Consider the following 24,461-nt stretch of genomic DNA (forward strand, 5'->3'; position numbering starts at 1 on the left):
GAGAGAGTGTGTATGGAGCTGTGAACACTTTCTCTCAGAGCCCCCTTTATTCCCCTCCCTACGACCCCCCGAAACCGGATTAAACCGATTTATTTTTTTTCCGTTAAACGTGTCTTATTCGGGACTAAACCGAGGCGCGATGTGGATTCAGGTCCGCACTATAGACGGGACGGAGACCCGCACGGTGGAAGATCTGTCCCGGCTCACCAAGATCGAGTCCCTACGTCTCAAAATCCAGGAGATCTTCAATGTGGACCCTGAGAGACAGCGCTTATTCTACAGGGGCAAACAGGTCCGAAATGTCTGTTTTAACGGCTTCAGACTCGTATTTATCTCTCGGGGTTTGTTTGGGTTTTTTCATCCTGGGGTATTGCTATGCTGCTAGCTAGCCTGGTTGCTAAGTTAGAGGGCTAGCTGGCTGGCTAACGCGTTTGGAGCTTCCTGTTTGGCTGGGAATGTTAGCCTGCAGTTTGTTGCGCAAGAAACACTACCATAAACCATTCGGGATGGAGTAAAATTAATTAGATTTTACACTTCTCACACTATCAGGAGCGTACAAACTGAATTACTGCCTGCAGTGTTATATAAGTCTGACTAAACCCGGATAAACACTCGATGTCAAGTCGACACTCGGCTGTTTATCTAGTTCCTTGTGTATGTGGATAATCTTTTGGGGTGTCATTAATTTTACATATAATCATCACCGCCAATAAGAATACAGGTCACACCGTTATATATTTAGTTTTTAACCCCTTTAGCGTCGCAATTTGCTCATTAACCCAATAAATAATATTCAAACAGACCTGTAAACATATACTGTACTGACATACCGCTTAGAGCGAGAGTATTATGGTTTGGGACGTAGCCATGGTTACAGGAAGACATGCGTCAGTTAATAAACTAAGGTCCTGTTTCTCTCTAATTATCCACAATATTTATACCGCGTAGTGTTCTATTATTGTACTTATACATCGTTTCGGGATGGAGCCTCTGTCTCATTTTTATTTATGAACCTACTGTTATTAGCACATCACGTTGTTGGTGCTGTTTGTTTGTTTGTTTGTTTCCCTCCCGCGGCACGTGCGCTGCTCTAAGCGAAGCAAAGTGCTGTACATGCGCTAGTGCGCGCGCAAGTGTGTTTTGTTTTTTGACGTCGAGCTCGCGGATGAAACGTCACAGCGTAAAAGTAAAAAAAGGAATTGAGATGTGATTAAAGATGCAGAGAGAGAGAGAGAGAGAGAGAGAACAAAAGCGGCGTGTTCATATTTCCGGTTTCCTGTCAGCTGCACGTGCTGATGAATGAAAGGCAGAAAACAACGGGACAAAAATATATACACAATAAGCGGAAGCAGCGATACGAAACAACTTCATTTCTCTGTACAGTTACATTATTGTGTAATTATGCTGTAACAACTGCACTATGTTTGTACAGATGTACAATGCCTCGCACTAAACCATGGTACCTACTTAACATGAAACCTATGAAAACTTTATATTTGTAGGTCGTGTTTTAGTTCTTTAAAATCTGTGTAGTTAAGTTTGGATTATTTTGGTTGTAAATCCTGCATCTTTTTGCTGTCCTTCTTTGAGCTGTGTTTATTTTGATCCAAAGATGTGCACAAACTTTGTTAGGGCACATGTGTGTTTGTGTCAGATTGACAGGCAAACTGACTTTGAATAAATAAAATGCATTTCTTGTTTACTTATTCATTTATTTTCTATACTGCTTATTCTGTACAGGGTCACGTGGGCACTGGAGTCTCTCCCAGGAGACTTTGGGCATGAGGCAGGGTACACCCTAGATAGTTAAGATGGGAATCAACAGTCACCACCTGATACTATATCATCATCATGATACCTATGTGCAGATTTGAGTTGTTTTTATAAATATCATAATTCAATATTATATTTTTCCTCGATTTTGGTAAAATTTTAAACCTCTCAAAAAGATTCATTGTTAATTAAATTTAGCCCGCTTAACATTTAACTTAAAATTAAATTAACCAAAAAGCTATATTTAAATAAGCAACATATATCTCTGTCATCAACCATATTATTACTTCAAAACAAACTTAGCAAATAATTCTTTCCTACCACATGGGATGAAAACGTGTAAATATTTCAGAGTGCACTACCTATAGGATTATAAAGAAACAGCGACATTTTACCTCCTCAAATGCTCCAAAACCCCACTTGACAGTGAGCGTGCTGGTTGAGTGGCTCTGAGTGTTCAGACAGGTTCTAACACAGGCTCGTGATTTTTGACTAATTAGTGCTTGTGGTGTTTGGAGAAAAGGGCACGGTTTTTGACAATGTGCATTTTTGTTGTGCCACAGATTCTGCACTTGGGACTAGTATCTGTAAGGCTGTTAGGCCGATCACCGTTAATGGCCAGTCAAGCTAAAAACCAAACTGGACATTCAACTTAAGTATACAAATCACCTAGTTTCCTTCCAGCATAGCCTTAAACGTTTAACTTTCAAGAGTTTACTGTCCCGCCAAAATGAACATCAGAGAAACAAGGACTTTGGTCAGATAGTTAAGAAATAATCAACTGTCATTGTAAAAAAGGTCTAAAAGTCCTTTGGAAAAGATTAGAAAAACCTGTCGGACAGACAACCATCTCTGGAGCACTCCATGAGTCTGAAGAACTGCATAACAGGTCAACAGGTGACAGGTCAACCCAACAATGACCAACAGTAAAAAACAATCCTGAATGTTCTTCACACTAGACATGATTATTTGTGCCCAGGAAAAATTGACCCCCCCCCCCCCATCCACTCCCCCACAGACGTTATTATTGTCCCTATTTAGTTATACTGGTGTATTTACACTCCAATACAGCAAGTGGCAGTATTCATGCAATTGGCTTGCCCACCGCCAATAAACACAAAGAGAAGAAGAGAACAAAGGCGTCAGCATTCTATGTATGCCTACTAGTACTTATATTTCGTAAATAAATGTCAAGAGAAGTTATTTGGAGGCCTTCCTATCAGCTATGGCTATAGAGATCAGAAAATGGGGAAATTTTGGAGGAGACAGACGGTGCTGATGAATCAGTGGTCCACTGCCGTGTTTGGGTATGGTTGGCTTTCATATTTGGTCCAAGTACACTGTAAAGCAGACTTGCTGTGCCAGCCTCAGGCATGATACAAAGTGTACACAAATGTACCATACTTTAGGGTCAAGTGCTTCAGTCTGGGCCCAAGACTGTAGTGTAATAGAACCCTAAGATGCCCAACCAAAGCCTGACTTAAACTCTGTCCCACATCTGTGAAGAGATCTTTCAGTTCACAGCTGCTTGCCATCCAATCTGACAGAGATTGAGGTAATCTGCCATGAAGACTAGAATAAATTGCACCAATCCAGGTGTACTAAACTTGTTGAGATGTATCCAAGAAAAACTATATCTGTAATTGCTGTCAAAGTATTGATCAAAGGGTCTGAATTTTTGTTAATTTTAGAAATCTAAAGTGAGTAAGTATAGACTGATGATGCAATCACTGGTAATCACAGCTGGGCCTATATTCAGTGCAACAGCATGATTGGGAGTGTAAAAGTCCTTTTTTGCCACAAATGTTTTGTTTAATTTTGCTCACTTAGTAAAAATATTTCCCATAAAAGTCACAGCTGGATAGAATGTTGTATGTTGTCCTGCAATAAACAGACTAACTGATAGTAACAGATAGTAACTGGAACATATTGCCAAAATCAGTATTGTACATAACAGTTATAGACAAGGAGACTGATGCAAAAAGTGACATGGTGTAATATCAGCACTCCTAGAACTCTGCTTGTCAAATTAAATTGATTGAAACTATCAGTTCTATAAATATGTATTTATTTCAGATTAATGGTTAATCCCTGCATAGAAGGAGCGCACATGAGACTGGGGGAGGAGTGCGCGGCTACCAGGAAGTGTCAGTTAATATCAGAAAGTGAGTTCAGATCATCACAGATTGACATGTCAGTTGGCCCTCTTTCATTTTATTTCGAGGAGAAGGCCTCTTATGTGGTGTATTTTCGAGAGGTAATTCAAACAAATGTACTCTGATGTTTTTTTCACAGAGCTACTACACAAAGTGCATAATGATTGTTGGGTCTGGAGATTTAATATAAACTGCATTAAATGTAAATGTCATTGCAATGTAATATAGTGTAGAGACAATAATATTGTTAGAATGCTCAAACCTTGCTGTTATTATAAAGGAGACAATACATGCCTTACTATAAACCTGCAGTATTGTCAGTGGTGCAACACCATTTTGACCAATCATAAACAAGCACTGTGATAAAAATTATAGTCGGGTCAAGGACATTTAAGACTGTTATTCTGTCTTAGTGTATTTCAAAATAATATTATACTTGAACACTGGTGCTGTTATTTAACACTTAATAGTGATTTTTTTCTCTATGTTTGTGTCACCTGTCCATCAGCGCAACACACAATACACACACTGTATGCTTACATGACAATGATATTATATCTCGACATTAAAGCAAGATGTGTTGGTATCAATGCATACTTGATTCAGCTTTGTTAAGGGAGTAAACACTAACTGTACAGAGAATGTGTAGTCCCTTTGAATACGAAGCTGTCGGTATGACCAATCAGTAGAGTGCAGGGCATATTATTATTTTTCACCAGCTCATTTTCTGACTCATTGTTGCCTGTCAAACAAAAATCTAGGATCTGTAAGACTCTCTGCTGCTCGTTGTCACACTTTGCTTTCTGGTCTCTAGCATACATTTTCTTATGCGTTGGCTTTCTGCAGTGCTCAAAGATTTCTGCTCGCCACTGAAGCGAGTATGCTTTGAAGACAGGGGACTTTGCCCGACGCTGAGAGAGCATTTCACTGCGTTTCTCTCTCTGTCCCTCAAGAATATGAGTTACCCAATCTATTATGACTTCTATAAAGAATCCTTGAACTGTTTTTTTTTTTTTTAATGTCCAATCAGCATGAATATCAATTATGTTTAAAAGTGACCTGGACCCTACACTGCATCAAATAAAAATGGTAATTGTACAAACACACATAAAACATATGAACATATAATTGTATTAAATGCATACAATTTACAATCACTATGGTTTATTTTTTGGATCACCCAGTGTTTAATGAAAATCATGTTAAATTTTGTTGAAATAATGTTTATCTCATGAGTCAGTGGTAATTTTTCTGACAAAAACAAAGATAAAAAAGCAGTGATAAACATTAAATAATAACTAAGTAAATCACTGCTGTATACTAATGATTGGTAGTTTTCCACTGAGAATGTTCTATTGTACTCTATTGATAAATTAAATACAGATTTTGTGCCTTACCATAGTCAGAGTTTCTGTGGATTCAGAGCCTATTCTGGGAACACTGGGTGCATGGTTTGAAAATTTACCAAAAAGGCTATTGCAGGGCATCATACACACATTTAAGCAATTTCCTATTGCCAGTCTGCCTACCTGTATGTTTTTAGGAAGTGGAGAGACTCTGTAGAACCTGAGAGAACCCGTGAAGAAACATTAAAGAACATTGAACCCCAGATCAAAAACCAGGACCCTGGAACTGTGAAGTGGTTCTGGTGTAGGACACAACTCTGGTGCCAACCCTGTGCAAAGGGAAAAATATTTGATCTGTAATTCATTATAGTATGGACAGCTGACTACAACACTTGACAATGTCCCTGTGCACAAAATTGCATGTATGAAGACATGTAACCTTGTAATCTTTTAATCATGTAAACTTGGCAATCTGCATGTCTTTGGGTTGTGGGAAGAAATGGGATTACCCGGAGAAAACCCACCAAGCACAGGAAGATGCACGCAGACCCGAGGCAGGAAGCACACCCAGACCCTGGAAGTGCAAGGCAACAGCGCTAAACACTACGCCACCGTGCTGCCTATGTTAAATTTCAGTCCTGAAAAAATCAGAGCGAATGTAGTCTCAAGTCATCACAGAAAATCTGCTTGTATTATGTTACTCAAAATGAGTTATTACTAGATTGAGTAAAGCAGACCATATGGGGCCATCATCATCAGTAGTTAGTGGTCTCTGTATGATGATAGCTCTAACTAGAAGTAGAGCTCTTGGAAGCATCAGACAGGTCTCGAAGACAAATGGGGTCAGAATCACTGGTACCTCAGGAGATATAAAGGCATGGATAAGGTCAATGTATACTTTGTTCCGGCAGGACTAGCTATAACAGCATAAATAAAAGAGAGAGCCAGAAGGAAACACATACATGAAGGCTTCATGGGAAGTCACTTCACTGTCAACAAATCTGAGTAAGCTCATGAGAGTGAGTTGCTAAACAAATCAGTTCACCATAGCAAACTATGCCATGGGTTCCCCAGGTCTGCTCCTTTACCTAAAGATAACATTTTCACAAAAGCCATTACTAAACAAATAAGTTTTTAGCGTAAACATAAACTCTGAGACTGTGTCTGAGTCACAACCGTTAATTGGCCATCTTTCTTATATGAGTTACCAACAAATAGCCTGCATCAATCCATGTAGCTTGCAATTTTAATCAATGTAGACATGATGGATCATAAAATACTTGCAGGTCAGTCATGTACAGATGTACAAGACTGCATAGTGCTTTGTCAATAAGTCGAATTTAAAAATAAATGCAAAATTTCACAATTAGCAAAAGCATTGTGGACAAGATAGGAGCTCACATTTTCTAGTTCTTGTAAGAACTTTTAGCCTTATGAACTAAATTTAACTTATAAATTTAATATATACCTGGATAAACATTATTACTAAAGGCATTTTAGTAATTTAACGTAGGGATAAAAGCATGAATCATGTAGTGCGTTATATTTCTCATCTTGGCAATGTTTCTAAGAAAAAGAATGTTATCCTAGCAATGTTACCTACATAAGCTTCAAAGGAAAGACTGTAATCAATGATCACACCAAGGTCTTTTACTGTTGCACAAAACAGAAAGGCCATCCAGAGTTGCTATGCGATAAGAAAGCTTAATTCAAGCTTTATGTGGATCTAGAGCCAGCACTTTCGTCTTTTCAGAAAAAGTAGAAAGTAATTAGTTAGCATCCAGTGTCTAATGTCCTTTACATTTTCCTCAACATTATTAAGTTGGTGTATCTCATCTGGCTTTGTTGAAACATACAACTGTGTGTCATCAGCATAATAGCAGAAACTAATATAGTGAAACCTTGGATTGCGAGCATAATTTGTTCTGGAAGCGTGCTTGTATATCAAAACACTTGTATATCTAAGTGAATTTTCCAATAAAAAATACTGGAAACTCCTCTAAATCATTCAAAAGCCTAAAATATTCTAATAAAAATAATTAATACAAAATATAAAGTGAAAATAAAACAAATTAACCAGCACTTTAACTTTGAAAAGAATGCTGACAGAGCAGTGTTTCCCTTAGTGTGTGTTTGAATGCTCATGCTTGTGTGTGTATGTATGTCTGTGTGCAGCTAAATTAGGACGAGAGAAGGTAGGGGGCTACTGTGCTCAAATAAAAATGAATGTGGGAGACAATTACCTATAATCCCACAGTGCACGAGAGAGAACAACCATTGGCTCAGTTTTGATTATGTGATGCTTGGCAGACAAAATGCGTACATACTACTTGTATATCAAGCCCTCGCTTATTTAAGTTAACAAAAATTTCTGCTCATCTTGCAAACGCTCAGAGACCAAATTACTCGCAATCCATGATACGAATGTATAAAATAATAATTAGCCTAAAACATAACTATGAGAAACAACAAACTTTTTTAAATATGTGTAGAGAAGTCACCATTTATCTACAAACTGAATAAGGTCAGTCAAATAGACCCGATGCCAGAAGAGGTCTGTTCTCATAACTCCTACAACATTTTCTATTCTATCAAGCAGATCAGTGGTGTCTTAATCTGCGTTAAGGTCAAGCAACACAAGCAAGGAAACACAACCCTGATCAGAGGCCAGCAGTAGGTCATTACCAATTTAACCAGCACTGTATCTGTGTTATGATGTGGCCTAAATTCTGACTGATACATTTCTAACCCTAACCTGGGCTGTGCTACAATGTTTTTTAGGATCATAGAAAGGGGAGATTTGATATTGGCCTATACTTGGACAGATTAAGGGGTCAAGGTCAGATTACTTAATAATGGACTTAATAACTGCTAGTTTAGAAGATTTATTTACATATCCATTTCTAAGGGAAGAATAGAAAATTTCTTACTGTAATGTGGTTCCATTATTTCAGTTTGAATAAGCTTGTAGTTATTGGACAGAGTACACAGGCTAATGATTTTGCTGAAGAAAAAAGTGAAATTAGTTCAGATTATTGACATGGCATAAAACATTTTAAATGCTGATCTGTTATATTACTCATATTATCAACTCTGACAATGTCTCATATTAAATTTAAAGTTTGAATTTACCTGGTATTTTAAATTTTGTTTTCGAAAAATTCTTGAAGTCCTGAATATCATACAGTTTTGACATGCATGTTTCTGTACTGAATAAGAATTTAAGCTTTTAGGATTGTTTGTATGTATGGTTATAAGGGTGGAGGGATTCATAGGTATGACAGCAGTAAGAGCTCTTCTATAGTTCAGGACGCTCTTCTTTCATGCTGCTTGAACTACTGGTAATCTAGTTTGATGCCATTTATTTACACACGTTTTAAGGTGCGCATGTGAGCGTTATCCCAGGATGCTAGTTTTCTCTCCAGTTATTTTTCTTTAAGTGAGGCTGCATTATCTAGAGTATAATGGAATGTTGATTAAGCATATAGTTGCCTGAACAAGTTTTGAGGGTTCAGACGGTGATCAAATCAATACCCCTGAGAGATTACTGATACTGCTGAAGTTCTATGCAGTAGTTAAAATGAATGTACATTTATTTTGATAGTGTGGTAAAGTACACATTTTACTAAAATACATTTATAATGATCTGAGATAACTTTAGATTGTGGAAATGTGACTGTATTTTCTTTATGAGTCTGTCCCACTACACCCTTATTAACATCTACTGAGTTTCATATACACATAAATACTGTCACACATATATACACATAAATACTGTCATTGTTCTTCTTGATTATGAAAATGAAAGTCTCCAAAAATTAATGCTTGGTGCAGATAGAGATGGATACAAAGATATAACAAGGTTTGAAAGGAATTCTGCAAATTCCCAGAAAAATTCATTGGAGTATGGCTCTTGGAGTCTGTGAATAATAATTAGTGGAATTGAAGATGTAAACTTATTATTTATGCCTACATAGATTATGCTGGTTTAATTAATTTTGAATGGGTTAAAATTGTGTCCATGTTTTGTGTAATGATGATCATTATAAATAACTACGACATCTTTACTTCTACCAGTTAGCTAAGACTGATGTATGTAGCTGTATCCAGGAGAATTAGTTTCATTTAATGCTACATGCTTATTTGTTTTAATCAATGTTCCTGTTAAACACAATAAACTTTGTAAATGTAAGAAATCAAATATTTAACAGTGAGATCAGAGGTGCTGTTTGTGCATTAATCTAATAATTAGATAATTAGATTAATAAAACAGATTTTTTAGAACAGAGTATTTCTACATTTTTTGTTTAACTTTGGGAACAGACACAGGCTTAATATGGTTGAACTTGAGTGATAATTCAGTGCAGTTATAGCAGGCGATCAGGTTAGCCTGTTTGTCTGCTCCCTGTCCTGGGCTCTGGGTTGTCACTGATTAACTAGGCCTGTTCTGAGACTATGAGCTTTACCGAAAGAAATGAGAGCAGCGCCTTTCTGATTGGAATGGACACTGTCCTGTCTTAAAGGTCAGTCTTGCCCTGAAAAAGTACTCCAATTATCTGCGAAGCCATCATTGTTTTGGTTACCACAGGGACGTCCAGCAGTTAATTGATCATAACATGCTCCAAGCTATTTCACCATGTTGCATTGGGATAGGGCCAGAATATATTATGGCATCAGACATCAGGTGTGTTTAATCAATTAGAAACTGGGATAATTGGAGAACATGCGGGGCCACCCCTAGAGTATATCTGAAGGACCAGGGTTGGCCACCCCTAGAGTATATTGTTAGCTCCTACATCAGGGATCTTCAAATTCACAGTCTGTAATTTACCAACACTTAAACACATTCACTGGACATAGTGATTATCCGATTAGTTAAAACAGGTATGTTTAAGCAAGAGAATTGCCAAACTATGTGGGACACTGGCCCTCCAGTTGCTAGACAAGATTACTAGTTGAAAACCATTTGTGGCTATGACTGTGTGATTCTTGCTATACCATTTGTTGTTGTTGGTCTTGTGGCTGCTTCCGGCAAGGGGTTGCCACAGCGGACAATACGAACTGTACATTCAAGTTTGGCACAGGTTTTTACGCCGGATGCCCTTTCTGATGTAACCCTCCCATTTTTTCCGGGCTTGGGACCCACACTGCTTACAGTGGCTGGGGTCTGGGCACTGGCTGCGAATCGAACCCAGGCCTTCCGCATGGCATGGCACTGAGCTACCAGTGCCCCATCATCCTATGAAAAGCATTTAATCAACTTAGCCGAGATTCAGTTTATGTTCCAGATGGACCAAATCTTGGAAAAACAGTATACAGTGAAACCTTGGGTTACGAGCATAATTCTTTCTGGAAGTGGGCTCGTATTCCAAAACACTCGTAAAGTAAATTAAATTTTCCTATAAGAAATAATGTAAACTCAAATAATTCGTTTCACAGCCCAAAAAAATAAATACATAAAAATTATTACCACAAAATATAAAGTAAAAATAAAACAAATTAAACTGCACTTCACCTTTAAAAAAAAGTAGAAATAAATCCTGACAGATAAGTGTTTCCGTTTATGCGCGCAGGCGCTGTGTGTATGTGAAGCCCTTGCCGTCCCGAGAGAGAGTGTGTGAACCGGCATGGTGTCAAATTACGCGCGTGCACACATAAGAGGCTGAAGGAGAAAATGGATTTTTAACCTTATAATGAGACTTTCTTACACAGTAAACCTTTCCCCTCTCTTATTTGAATTTCACATAAACACAAATTAACGGAAAGACTGTTTTGTCTAAAAAATTAGCAAGGAACATTGCTAAAGCCACTCAAATGAGCGCATACTAATGGAAAAACTGCTGTAAAGTAAAACAAACAAATGAACTTGCACTTTACCTTGGAAAAGAATCGCAACAGAGCAGAGTTTCTGTGAAGAGCAGAGAGAGAGATTGAGACACACACATAGACACACACTAAAGCCAAGAGAGTGTGTGACCCGGAACGGTGTCAAATTACGTGCGCGCACACACATACTAACAGAGAGGGAGAAAATTGATTTTTAACCTTCTAATGAGACTTTTTTTTGCTTTACACGCGCACACACACGTGTAAAGTGTTATTCGGTCACGGTCACAGTGTTATCGTAAAAAGTACACGCGTGCACAGATTGATTATACCAGTAAGAGACAAGCACTAAGACCCAGCAGGGGAGACGATTTAACCACAATTCAGCACCACAAGAGAGAGAAAAAACTGTTGCTGCAGTTGTGATCATGTGACGCTCGGCGTCAAAAAAAGAAGCGAGGTACTCGTAAACCAAGACTTGCTCGTTTTTCAAGTCAAAATTTATTAAAAATCTTTGCTCGTCTTGTGGAACACTCGAAACTGCGTTACTCCGAGGTTTCACTGTAATTTAAATAACAATACAAAGAAGAATCATATGGCAAATGCTTTGTCTTTAACTGGTTGCAGGTGGTGAATTAAGTGTGGACCAGCATAAATCTGGAATGGAATGTTCAGATAGTACAATATTGCATGTTAAAGAGAAAGTTATAACTATGTAATCATTTAAACTTTCTTTTAACTGTTTTTATTTAATTGTGTAGCTGGAGCAAAAACTGTTGTGACATTAAAAGTGATATTGCTAAACTTATTTTGCTCCAAGTAAGAAGAGGTTACTACTCCTGAAACTGCTCTCTTAGGAATAAACCTATTTTCTTGTTTGTAAGTCCAGCTATAAAAGTGCTTACAGGAAAAGCGTACTTAAAAACTGTGTCCTGTCACTTAAACAAACAGATGCTGTGGCAGCAGGGCTATTGTTGTTGACAGAGAGAGGGAGGATTGAAACTGCAAGAACACATTATGAATCTGGGGTGATTAATGCCGGTGCTTTGTTTGTCCTTCCAGTAACAGAGAGGACTTAAAAAGGAGAAGCTTTGACCTGATGAAACAAATGGTCTGGTGTAGAGTAAATGAAAAGTATGCTGCTGAAAAGCATGGCTGTAAACATATAGGAGTCTCAAGCTCCAAGGAAAATTAGCTTTTCTTCTTCCTGCGTCCTCCAGAGGCTACCATGGAAACCTCCCCACTCAGCGAGATAATAAAATCCCATGTCAGACATCACCATAACCTACTTGGTGCCAGGAACAACAACAATAGTAAATGTTCCAGATGCTGTTGCAAACCAAAACTCCTTCATCTGCAACCTCTCCATCCAGGGCTTGTGGAACATTTTGAGTGCATGGCAGTTGCACTGGGATGGCCTGAGAATGAGTGCTCTCTACACATCCTCTCTTGATGTCAGTAGAAGGTTAGTTTGGTGGCCACCAGCTGCTGCTGTGTATGTAGCTGGAGTGCCAGATTAGTTAAAATGCAGTACTGTAAAGGGTAAGCCAGCTACCAGAGGTACACTTTTATTCTCTGACACTTTCTCCTGTCTTATGCTGTCTTTCTACAGGCCAGACCCATCTGTACCTTTGCTGTAGGAAATACAGGCATTTCCTGGATCAGTGTTTTCTTATGTAAGTGTGAGAACTGGTCTGGATGCCTGATGCTCCTTGGGCCTACCCTGATTGAGCAGCTCCACCCCTACACACTTTTTGTAGGGATACCCCTCTGAGATTTCCCCTTGAACTAATCGCACAACAAAATGCCTTCATCAAAGCAAGAGTAATTAATGATTAGCAAAAACAGTCAAATATTGCCCTTTTCCACTGGCACTTTGGATTTCTCTTTTAAGGATAAATAAGTTATTTTGAGGAAGACATGAAAGACATTTAAGCTAAAGAACATCTGACCCAGTTGTGGTCCAGTAGAGCTGCATGGAGCTGCTATTCGATCTGGTTCATCATAATTCCATGCCTGAACATTTAGGGCAGGATAAGACACTAACGCATCTCATGGGTGGTGTTACCCTATCAGAGGATTTTTGAAAAAGTTTGGTCACCAGACAGGATCCTAAAGGAAAATTGCACAAACTAAGGCACATCTTTATTATTACATTCTCTTCACAAACTGTACAAATTATTGGGGAGTAACTCATTTTGCACCAATTTTTACCATCCACAGACAGATGATTCTAAACAGTGCTTTTTACACTGTTCTCTCACAATTAATTAAAAATATATAATTCAGAAGTTTGATTCATGATAAAGCTAAGAATTGGGACAAATGACACAAATGCTTAATATTTGCAATATGAGAGATACCAAAAACCTCCGTGGGCTTCGCCTTATCAAAATAATTGTTCATGTTCATGCCCCATGTCATTGTAAACATCATTTAAAAAACTGTTTGCAGTAGGTCCAAGAAGTTCTAGATTGTTCATGAAGAAGCAAGGGTAATGCTGTTAACAGGTCAGTTAAAAGATTTGGGGTGATACAATTTTAGTATACCAACCCAATTTCATAAAACCATGAAGATAGGCAGTTCCTGTGGTTTACTTGATGGTGTTTCCTGAGAAGAAAAAAGCTAGTGTAAAATTTAAATGGTCTGGCTGGAAGTCATTCACCAAAGTCTTCTGTGGAGACCACATTTCTCTGTCCAAGAGACAGTGGTGTGCTGATCATCAGGCACACCAAGACAAATCACAGATAGCTGATGCAAACTTTAAAACACATACATTTTTTTGGCTGTCTCTTTTAAAGGCATTTTGGCGGTCTGCGTGAGATCGTTTTGAGCGCATGTTCCTAGACAGAAATCTCTGGTCAATCATAGAGAAAAAAGAAAACTAGGCCTTAGCATCATAGGGTCCCAAATGTAGCCATCGACACCACTGAATTAAATTGCCAGTACCTTCTAGTCTAGAGAGCCCAGATTCCCAGGTTGCATGGTGCAGGTTCCTAGGTTGCACATCAGGACTGGTTGTACAGAGCTGCCCCATCCATAACCAGTTACCCAAGCACAAAAAAGGTTGTTTAGAGTAAAGTATAAAGTAGTGGAGCAGTCTGGTAGTCATGGTCCGTTTTTGAGTGGACTTTAAAAAAGTCAATGCAGTGGCTAAATTTGACTTGTACATGTCCACACATTGAAGGCCACACAACTTGACCGGATACTCCTTGCTTTTTTTTTTACACTTCATTTAACCATGGTGTACTGGCAACTCTTTTTGACTCCACTATCTTGATGGTGTTTTCTACTCTATCACAGAAGTGTGCAACTGGACAGGTAGAAATATGGTATCTGGGCTTTCACTTTACTCATAGGCAGGTGCATCCCCAAAATGCAGTGTTTGTAGCCTACCTAAAACAACAGAAGGTGAGGCAGTCGATGGCGCTAAATGGCAATTAAAATAGTTTTATTTTGTATCTTACCAGCATGTTGACTGACCACACTAAAAAGGAAGCCAATATAAATCAAGCCATTGCACGAATCATTTGTTGATATCTGGTACTTCAGGCATTCAAGTTCAAAATAGTCTGCTAGCTACCATAGGCAAAAGATTTTGTGATGCCAGGGGTGTAGTCAAGCACCACTTTGTGAAGGGACACCTGGCAAGCAAGAGTAATTAATGGTTATCAAATTCAATCAAGAGTAGGATAAGCTTTGTTGCTTTGAGTGATAAAAAAAATTAAACTAAGACACATCTGGCCCAGTTGTTGGTCCAGAAGAGCTGCATGAAAATGCTATTCCATCCGGCTCATCAGAATCCCTGGCTAGGCATTTTAACTGCCAAAATTGCCATCTGCTGTCTTTAAAATTTAAGTAACTGTTATATTTTACGGTTGCTACTTTGCTTATCCTTGGTTTAAGATTTAGAAAGGTTTTTTATGTTTTTATCTTTCAGCAGGAAATTTTATTAAACTACATTTTGGAATAAAGTATTTATCTTTACTGACTTTATTGTTAGTTAACACATGCCTTAAACAATCTTAAGCTAAATGTAAAATCTAAAAGCTCAATAAGAGCTATTGAGTAATTGTTCAATTCTAAACTTAAATAGTCAGTTGCTTGATCATCAGAGTAGTTTTTAGTTGTAGTCCCCAAAGTTTGTTTACTAAAAGCCACTTCACACCAAAAACAATCATAAATAGTCTTTAAATTGGGCATTTCAGTGTATAAATGCTGGGAAATGCATTGTAAAAATGCACACCCAAGTTCCCCGTTTTATTTTTTTTAAACATGCGTTTAATAAGGTTGTGATATAATCTCAATCTTGATATATTTTTCTTTCTTTCTACACCCCTTTCTTTCAACACCCCTCACATCCTTCACATTTTTTTTTCTCCTGTGGGATCCGAATCACGATGCACGCTCGTCTCAGCTACATGCCCTGTAACCCTTCCTACTAAGCTTTTTAAAAAACAACTGTGCACCTCTTATTTCTGTGTTGTATTCATTTAGAGCAGATTATATGTTTATTCCATTTTTTACAATATAATTCATTATGTTTTTACTTATTGAGAAATGTCCAGATCTTATACAAAGTAACAAAATTAGAATAACCCAATATATTTACAAAATAGTCAGCAGTAGAGCTGCGCAATTAATTTCACAAAATTAAAATAACAGTATCAGGGAAATTATTTAATTGCAAAAGGCTTCAATTTATTACTGGCAGCATATCCATAATCAGGAATTTCTGTAAAGTTTGTCAATAATATTAAGTTGATAAAGAAATATTGGTAAACAATAATTTGTTCAATTAGTTGCTGTTAGCTTAGATAAATGGTGGCACAGTGTCTTAGTGGTTAGCACTGATGCCTTGCACCTCCAGGAACTGGTTTCAATTCCCGCCTTGGGGTAAGTGTAGATGGAGTTTGCACGTTCTCTGCTTAGTATTTTTTTTTGGGGGGGGGGGATTCTGGTTTTCTCCCACAGTCCAAACACATGCAGATTAGGCTAATTGGTATTTCTTGTAGTATATGAAGGCCTGTGTGAATGTTGACAGGATGTCCTACCACAATCGTAAAAACGGGGTTAAATACGATGGTCTCCATTGGCCTCTACGGTCCCTAGTTGGGCTACAGAGGTTACTAGATGGATGGCTGGATGGATGGAGCTTAGATAAATATATTTAAATACAAAAAGGTAACTTAATAATTGCTGATCCCAATTTATATAGCAAATTGTGTCACAATAATCGCAGTGTGATAGTATTTTTTTTTTTATCGTGCAGCCCTCGTCAGCAGTATGAATGCTGTATTTACTTTCTTAGTCACATTTTCACCTTATGTAAGGTCATGATTGTGGTGCACTTTTACTTCATCAGTGATTTACATTTAGTCCCATTCAATTATTGATTGAAGTCTAATAAAGTTTTTCTTAGTTTAGCAGAAGAGTAACTGTCAGAAACACAGCAGTACACTACAGGATCAAATTAGAATTACAAGAATACATATGAAATATAATAAATAGGGCAGTTAAAATGCATTCAAAAGAATTACACATAAATCCTGCCGATGGTGACAAAACACATAAGAAATGATGAAAAGATTAAGTCTAAAAAGAAAGGTACATATGAGCAGTAAGTGTTTTTACTGAGATGCAGTAAAGTGAACGTATTAGAGAGAAGTAATGCATTCTCTTTAAGGAGGATTAGGGCATGGGAAGAGAAGCTGTCAGCTGGTCTAAATTTTTGTTGTTTTTTGCTGTGAACGTGACAATAATGTGTGTGGATGAGGTGTAACAGGTTGTTTGTTAAAGTTAGTGCTTTAACTCTGACTGGTACAAAGCTCTGGCATTGGAGACTCCTTATGTAAATGTAAAATAAATGTCTCCTCACAGAAAACTTCATCATATCAACAAGTGTACATTTTTCTTGGCTCAAGGAGCACAAGTTATATAATGAAATCAATATATATCAAGAATAATGAGGTTTCTAGCGGTCAATTAGAAGGAGTTCAAGATGATTTATTCAACTTCTTAAGTCTCTTCTCATACCTGCCCATGTGCACAAAGTTCTGGGTGCATAGTGCTCTATCAGGGTTAGCATGCCCACAAAAGTTAGCAAGGGCTAAGGGGCTGAAATCATCTTTCCTTTTACTTGTCGTTACTTACCAGATGCCAATGCCAAAACCTAGATATCAAATCATTCCGGATAATTCTTTTTGTTTGCCCGAATTGCCTCTGACCCGTGTGTGTTGGGTTTCACAACTAATGCGAGCTACAAAGCTAACTAGCTTTTATGGCTGAATCCCAAATCCCTCTCCTACCCCTGATCAAAGGTGTGTGGAACGTGGGATTCCACACCATATGTAGCGCATTAGCTTTCCATTTTTCACTATGTAGGATGCATAGTGTTATCTGCACATCCTTTTATGAAGCATAAAACACAGCATATTTCATAGCATCATGTCATTTGAAGTAGAAGTACTCAAGTAAATGAGCTAACGCTAGAAAACGCTACCAAATCCAAGAGGAATTATTTATTTGTACACCATCTGAGGCAATCAAGAAATTAAATTTATGCAAATTAATATTCTTATTGCCGTCTTTATCCATTTTCACATGCTTGTTTCTCTTTTGAATAAGTTGAGAAGTCCACCGTAACATACCGCATATCAAAATGCAGAGTTACTCCTTTTTATGTTTTATGTTTATGTGTTGCGTCAGGCAATCCCATACATGTAGGTTATTAGGTAATTTTTGTTTTTTTTTTTGCTTTAAAAAACTAATTCACGAATGAAAAGACATAGTAGGCTAATGTTGGTTAATGGTGCTTTTGCTGTCCACTGTTGTTCCTGATGTCATGGTAGTCATGTGACTGTAAAACATCTATAGATAATAAGTGTACCTAATGTCCCTTGCAGTCCTCTCTATAATATTTTTATATAATATATAATATATTTCTTCTAAAACTCGCCAGATTATTGTGTGCCCTCCTAACTCAGTATTGAGATAAGCTATACCTTTATTTGTCCCACAGTGTGGACATTTCTATGCTACAGCAGCAAAGAACTTCCAAACAAATTGCACTGGGTAATACTGCACAGCTTAAAATGGTGTTATTGCACAGTTGCTATTGCACAAACGTTTAAGATATTGTACCTATATTTAACATATTGTAAGTATATTGTAAAATATAAGATATTCACACGTTTTCTTGCAAACGTCTACTGTGATTAAGACCCCGTTTTTTGTCCTCGGTTTGTCCTGATCTTGGATTATCGCAGGTTTGGATTTACTGGCTCTGACTCCCACATAATCAATAAATTTATAGAGACCACCTGTCGTTTGAACTACTATATGTTTGGATTAACCTGCTCTGACTTTCATGTCATGTTTACCGACCTTGAGATTGCCTGTCATTTGTATTATTGCACATTGGAACAACCGACATTTACTCTCGCATTCATCATGCAGAACCATCGGGACTGTAAGTGCTTTTACATATTCATGCATTACGCTCTGCATTTGGGTCTAATAAACCAGTCAGAATTACGTCATCTTCAACGTAAGCATGTTCCACAGACGAAGTGTGAAACTGGACTCCCCAGACTTTGTGTTTTATTAGCAACATGCTAGGCAGCTAAAGCCTATGCTTTAAGTCAGGTCTATGCAAATGGTTAACGACATTGCGAGCATTTATACTTGTGTGCTGGTGCATTTGTGTCGCACTGCAATTACCCCGCCAAATTGCTAGCTGGGCACTGGGGTTTCGATGCCACTGTGTCGAGTCACTTTGCCGCTCTCTGGTGAGTATTTTTTGCTTTATCCTGTATACAGGGTCACGGAGGGCCTGGAGCCTATCCCAGGAGACTTAGGACACGATGCTGGGTACACCACAGACAGGGTGTCAATCCATCCTTGTGTGCAGAGCACACACACACATACTACAGGCAATTTAGTAACGCCAATAAACCTAATCTGAAGGAGTGGGAGGGAATCACTAGTTACCTCCCGATACGATATTATCACGATACTTAGGTGACGATTCGGTTAATATTGCGATTCTGTAATTATCATGATTTTATAGATATCCTAAATCAACATAAAAAAATTTTATATACATTTTTTAGACCTTGAACCTTAAAAAATAAAAAGTTGTCATAGCTTGAAAGTTTTATACCATAGCTTTATTGACCAGCTTCACAACTGATTTGAATTTGAGTAATTAAATATACCCCATTCCTTGTAGTATTAGTTTTCTCACTTAAAAACCATTTAACTTCTCACTTAGCATTTAAACAATAGAAATACAAGTAATTTAATAACATTAAATTAAAAATTATTACTGCGCAGCACGATTCTCTGTCATCCGCCATAATTATTATTTCTAAACAGACGTAGCAAATAATTCACTCCCACCACACGGGATGCCAGTGTGTGAACAGTAATAGTAATAGGATTATAAAGAAACAGCGTCGTCTTACCTCCTCAAATGCATATTGAGCTACTGCGAGCGCAGAGAGCTTTTTATGAACGTGCAGCTTCTAACGCAGGCACACGTGTTTTGAGATTAATAGGGCTCGTGGGGTTTTAAGACTTTTGATAATGTAACGCCATAAAAATGCGTCTCTTGCACCACTCAGATGCTCGTGCACATGGCGCAGGATCGCTTATGTCCTGCATGATTAGTCATGGTCGATCAGCCTAAAAAAACTGCAATAAAATAAAATTAAATTCTAGTCTCTGGCTGATCACCCGGTGTATTTCCTATTATAAATGTAATAAATCCTTAAAATTGATTTTGGATGTGGCAGTAAACAAATACAAAATACAAAAGAATCAAATAAATTCCTTTCCCCCTCTTTACTTTGTCTTTGGACTGTCTGAGGTAACCGGAGTACCCAGAGAAAACCCACTGGAAATGTGGAGAACATGCAAACTACACCAACACAGACCTGAGGCAGGTGCGAGTCCACAGTGATAACCACTACACCACCGTGCTGCCCCATAGTGCAAATAATATATATATTTTTAATTTTGGGGAATTTTACCCTGAATTAATTCCCTTTGTTAGGGCACTTTCCTATTGTTCATGTTCACTGGACTACTCATGCATGTATATCTTTGATCACACGCTCATATCCAGAGTATTTAAGGGCTCACACAAGTGAGTATACTTTGTGAGGAGTTCGCGCCGTGTCTGTTTAGCCAGTCGTCACCGAACCTTACTGTTTTGATTGTTATCCCGGTTTTTGATCACTCTCCTTTTTTTACTTTCATTCTGCCCTTTTTACGTTCTTTGCCAGTCACATGACCGTTGCCTGTTTAACGTTTCCCATTGTGCTCGATTTGTTCACTGAGAAAAAAAAAAAAATGTTTAGACCTGCATTTGTGTCCTGACCGCCGTTCGCGGCAGCCTGCATGCTGTGCAGGAGAAAACGAGATCTGATGATGGTGTGTACAGGAGCGAGTCTAAACCCCAGCGAGACCCGATTGTTAACCGGACACACTGAGTTTTAGCTACGCAAGACCCGTTACTGCAGGATGTAAAGCTGAAAGACAACTAGAAAGAACAAGGATTTTATTGCTTTGTGGTGCTCTGTGTTTAATGATCAATCGGTTACGTCTTACTACCCGGTCACTCTTTACTACACTGTTGTGTCGATGTTTTTTCGTTATTAGAACCTGACCCAAATCTTCCTCTTCCTGCTCTTTTTTTTTTTTCCAATTTTTGTTCTTTCGCTTGCTTGCGCTCTGCCGGGTTGGTGGTGGGGGAGGGGAGCTGCTCCTCAAATTTCCCAGAATTCTCTTTTCCTTGAAGCTGAAATGGCGGTTGGGTGCATACACGCGCACAAATACACACGCATACACACATTGGCCTTTTTTTTTAACCTGCAAGTCAACCCGTCAAACTAACACCACTGCGCGCGCGCACACACACACACACACACACACACACACTGAGGACCCGTCACAATTATGTATGCAAAAGGACTGAAATATGTAGTTGGGAAGAATTTAAATATACTTACATACACACACACACACAAACACATATTGCTTTAAGACATTTGAGTGCAAAACACGCAGACACTCAGACCCATACTTTGCTAACACACACACACACACACACACACACTGATCCAGGAGAGCGTGATTGTGAGCCAGCGAGGGTTTTTTTTCTTAACACATCATGATGGCGCGTCTCGCTCTTAAAGAACCCGCCATTTCACCGCTCGCGCAAAAACCACGGCGTGAAAATGGAGGGATGAAATGGAGGAGAAAAATGTGGAGGGAACCGGAGGAAGAGAAGCAAGCGATAAAACTGAAGAAAGAGAGAATGGAGGAATGAAAGAAGAGAACTTTTAATTTTCAGTCAAATACAAACTTTACAGACATTAATACAAAATTACTGTGCACTAATAATCAAATACAGGAGTCATGAATAAATAACTGCCCCAATAAAAAGGAGTGATATCACTCATGAGGTACAAGTGTGTGCGCAATTTCCACCTGTTTGTTTATTACAGTGATAAAAAAAAAGCTAAATGATGTTTATAAAGGTGTCTTAACTAAAACCCCAAACTGTGAAAGTGGTTTAAATCATGTTGTTGTTGTTAAAGTTCATAGTATTGGATATCGTGGAAACGGTTTGTAACACAATACCTTTATCTGTGACTGTTTACTGCTGCAAATATCTGTATCTTTTTATGGATATGATCCCTAAGTGGGCGTGGTCTAAAACAGTAGTTCTTGCCAGTGGTCCTAGAGGACCACCTGCCCTGCTCAATTTAGTGTTTCCCTGCTCTAACACACATGTCAAATCAGAAAAAGGCTGTTAATTAGCTGATAAGTCAAATCAGGTGTGCTGGGAGTTGAGAAAACACTATCTTGTGCTGGGCATGTGGTCCTCCAGGACCAGGGTCGAGAACCGCCTGGTTTAAAAACAGAAGGTTTCTTATTTCTCCCCTGTGGACAGAACGTTGAGGTAGAAATGACAGCGGTGTCAGCATGGGGTGAGAACTCTGAGGTCTCTGGGAGTTCCTCATCTACATCTCGACGCTTTAAGTTCGCTCACAACTAGAGATGCGAATGGGAATTTAATTTAATCCACTTGCATTGTTGCTGTTGTTTGTACCCACTTGTATTATTACATATTTGTTTGCTTTTATTTCCCAAAAATATACTGTACATGTGGCCTCACACCTTCCAGGGTCAAGGGTTCACCTGTGTGCATGTTCTCCCCATGCTTGGTAGCTTTCCTCCCACAGTCCAAAAACATACTGAGTAGATTCATTTGCTGTGTCTGTTTCCTGTGATGGTTTGGTCCTAAGTCTCTTGGGATAAGCTCTCGGTCCTGTGACACTTTATACAGGATAAGCGTTATATAAGATGAATGAATGAATGAACGGCCCTGACCAGGTGGTTACTAATAATTTAAGTGTACATTAAAGTGTTACTATATTAATGTCTTCGTCCTGCAAGATTCATGTCTGAACGCTGAGGCACACTAACATCCACATGAAAATAATTTTTAAAAATGTATTTATACATAAAAAAGAAACTTTATGAAAGGCATGAAGACTGATAGTTTCCCATTCTTCTTGTTTCTCTTCTCTTTCTTCCTATCTGTTTATTCCAGGTTCATCTCTCTCTATTGCGGCAGTCTTCTCTCCCTCTGTTTTGTCTCACTCCATTTTCTGTACGTGGTTGTGAGGGAGCATTAAGATGGCGGCTCGGTGAAAGTCTCTGCGTGTCGGACGAGAGACGAACCAGCCGAGTGATGCAGCGCGTCTTCTCTCTCGGCTTGTTTTTTTTTTTTATTTCTCTCTCTCTCCCTCTCTCCCGTAAGCAATGAGCAGTCCGAATCAGGAGTTCATACGACCGTATTAGTGTTGATTTGATAGTGTTGATTCTCTGCTCCATTTCTCAATACCGCTTATATAAACTGTTAAGAGAGGCGAGGGCATGGCGATTTGGGTGGTGTAGTGGGGGGTGGTGGTTAGCACTGGTCCTGACAATCAGGGTGATAAAGTAACATGGCGTAGTGCGCACTACGTGGCGACACACTACAGCACACGACGTAGCACAACTAAGTTTATAAACGAATAAACAAACAAGCAGACATAATCATGTGACCAACCGCGGAGACAGAAGGGCGATGATGTCAGCGTGTTGTCTTAATGGGACAGGCATAGACATTTAGAGTGACAGAGAGAGAGAGACAGGTGTCTCAGTAGCTCTCTATCTGTTTGTCTTTTTTCTGTGTATCTGTTTTACTTTTGTTTTTTATGGCGAGCTTCTTTCTCTGTCCATTCCATTTACGCGCACACACACACACACACACACACACACACACACACACACACACACACACACACACGTATAACAGGGAAAATGGCGTTGTCTTCTTCTTCATACTCATCCCAGAGCGAGAGAGAGAGGAGGAAAACACACACTTCGCCATGCTCACAGTTTCGCAACAGAAACGTGTGCGCGAGCTCACACACACAAACGCGCACATTATCAATGGAAAATGTGATGGTAGTGTGTGATTGTTGCCGTTATGTCTGCTAGAAGTCTTTTTTTATTATTATTATACTGTCACCCCATGACTGAAGTAAAACCCTATAGTAATATTTTGTGTCTGTGTGCCTGTGTGTTTGTGCGCGTGGGTGCACGTGTGTGTTCCTTTTGCGGCCATCAACATGGCAGCATGTTCGCTGCTTTTCCCGCTCACTCAAACAGAGCGAAGAAGAAGCCGCCATTTTGCTCACTGTGTGTGTGTTTGTGCGTTTGCTGGGGCTGAAGGTGAGGTGGGAGGGATTTTGTGTGTGTGTGTGTGTGTGTGTGTGTGTGTGTGTTTCCATAGCAACCGGTTGCTCTTTTTGTGACTATTCAAATATGTTTATATTCATAATATTTATTTATATTTGTAGTAGCTGTTTGGCGTCATCGCCACAGTTTTGCAGATTTAATAGATCATACACACAAACACACACACACACACAAAACAAAACAAAAATGTAAACACATACAGTGGTGTATATAATAACTAATAATTAAACTTGCTGATTGAGTAAATTCAAATCGTAAAAATGTTCTTTTTGTCTTTTTTGCCATTCCTTAATTTTTTCTTTCTATTCGTCTGTATTTTACTTTTCTCCTATTTTCTTTTCTTACTTTATTACTTTTTCTTTTTTTTGCTTTTTTCCTTCTTTTTTCTACCCTCTTTTATTTTACTAATTTCCATTTCTTTCTCCTTCCTTTTTGTTCTTATGGTTCTTTTATCTTCACCATTACATTTTCATTCCTCCCTTGTTTCCTATTTTTCTTTACAGCCTGATTTTTGACCTTTTTTCCTTTATTCCTTCAT

At 38.5% G+C, this 24,461-nt stretch overlaps 1 protein-coding gene across 1 annotated transcript in view; it reads left to right on the forward strand.

Annotated features, from left to right (window-relative positions):
* Positions 1-24,461, forward strand: part of LOC128507994 (E3 ubiquitin-protein ligase UHRF2-like) — a 58,606-nt gene continuing 34,145 nt past the window's right edge. Inside the window, exon 1 of the mRNA XM_053479187.1 lies at positions 1-292. Coding sequence (XP_053335162.1) covers positions 140-292 — 153 coding nt within the window. The 5' untranslated portion in view covers positions 1-139. The remainder of the gene's footprint in view (positions 293-24,461) is intronic.

The sequence above is a fragment of the Clarias gariepinus genome, chromosome 19 (genome assembly GCF_024256425.1).
Source record: "Clarias gariepinus isolate MV-2021 ecotype Netherlands chromosome 19, CGAR_prim_01v2, whole genome shotgun sequence".
NCBI lineage: Eukaryota > Metazoa > Chordata > Actinopteri > Siluriformes > Clariidae > Clarias > Clarias gariepinus.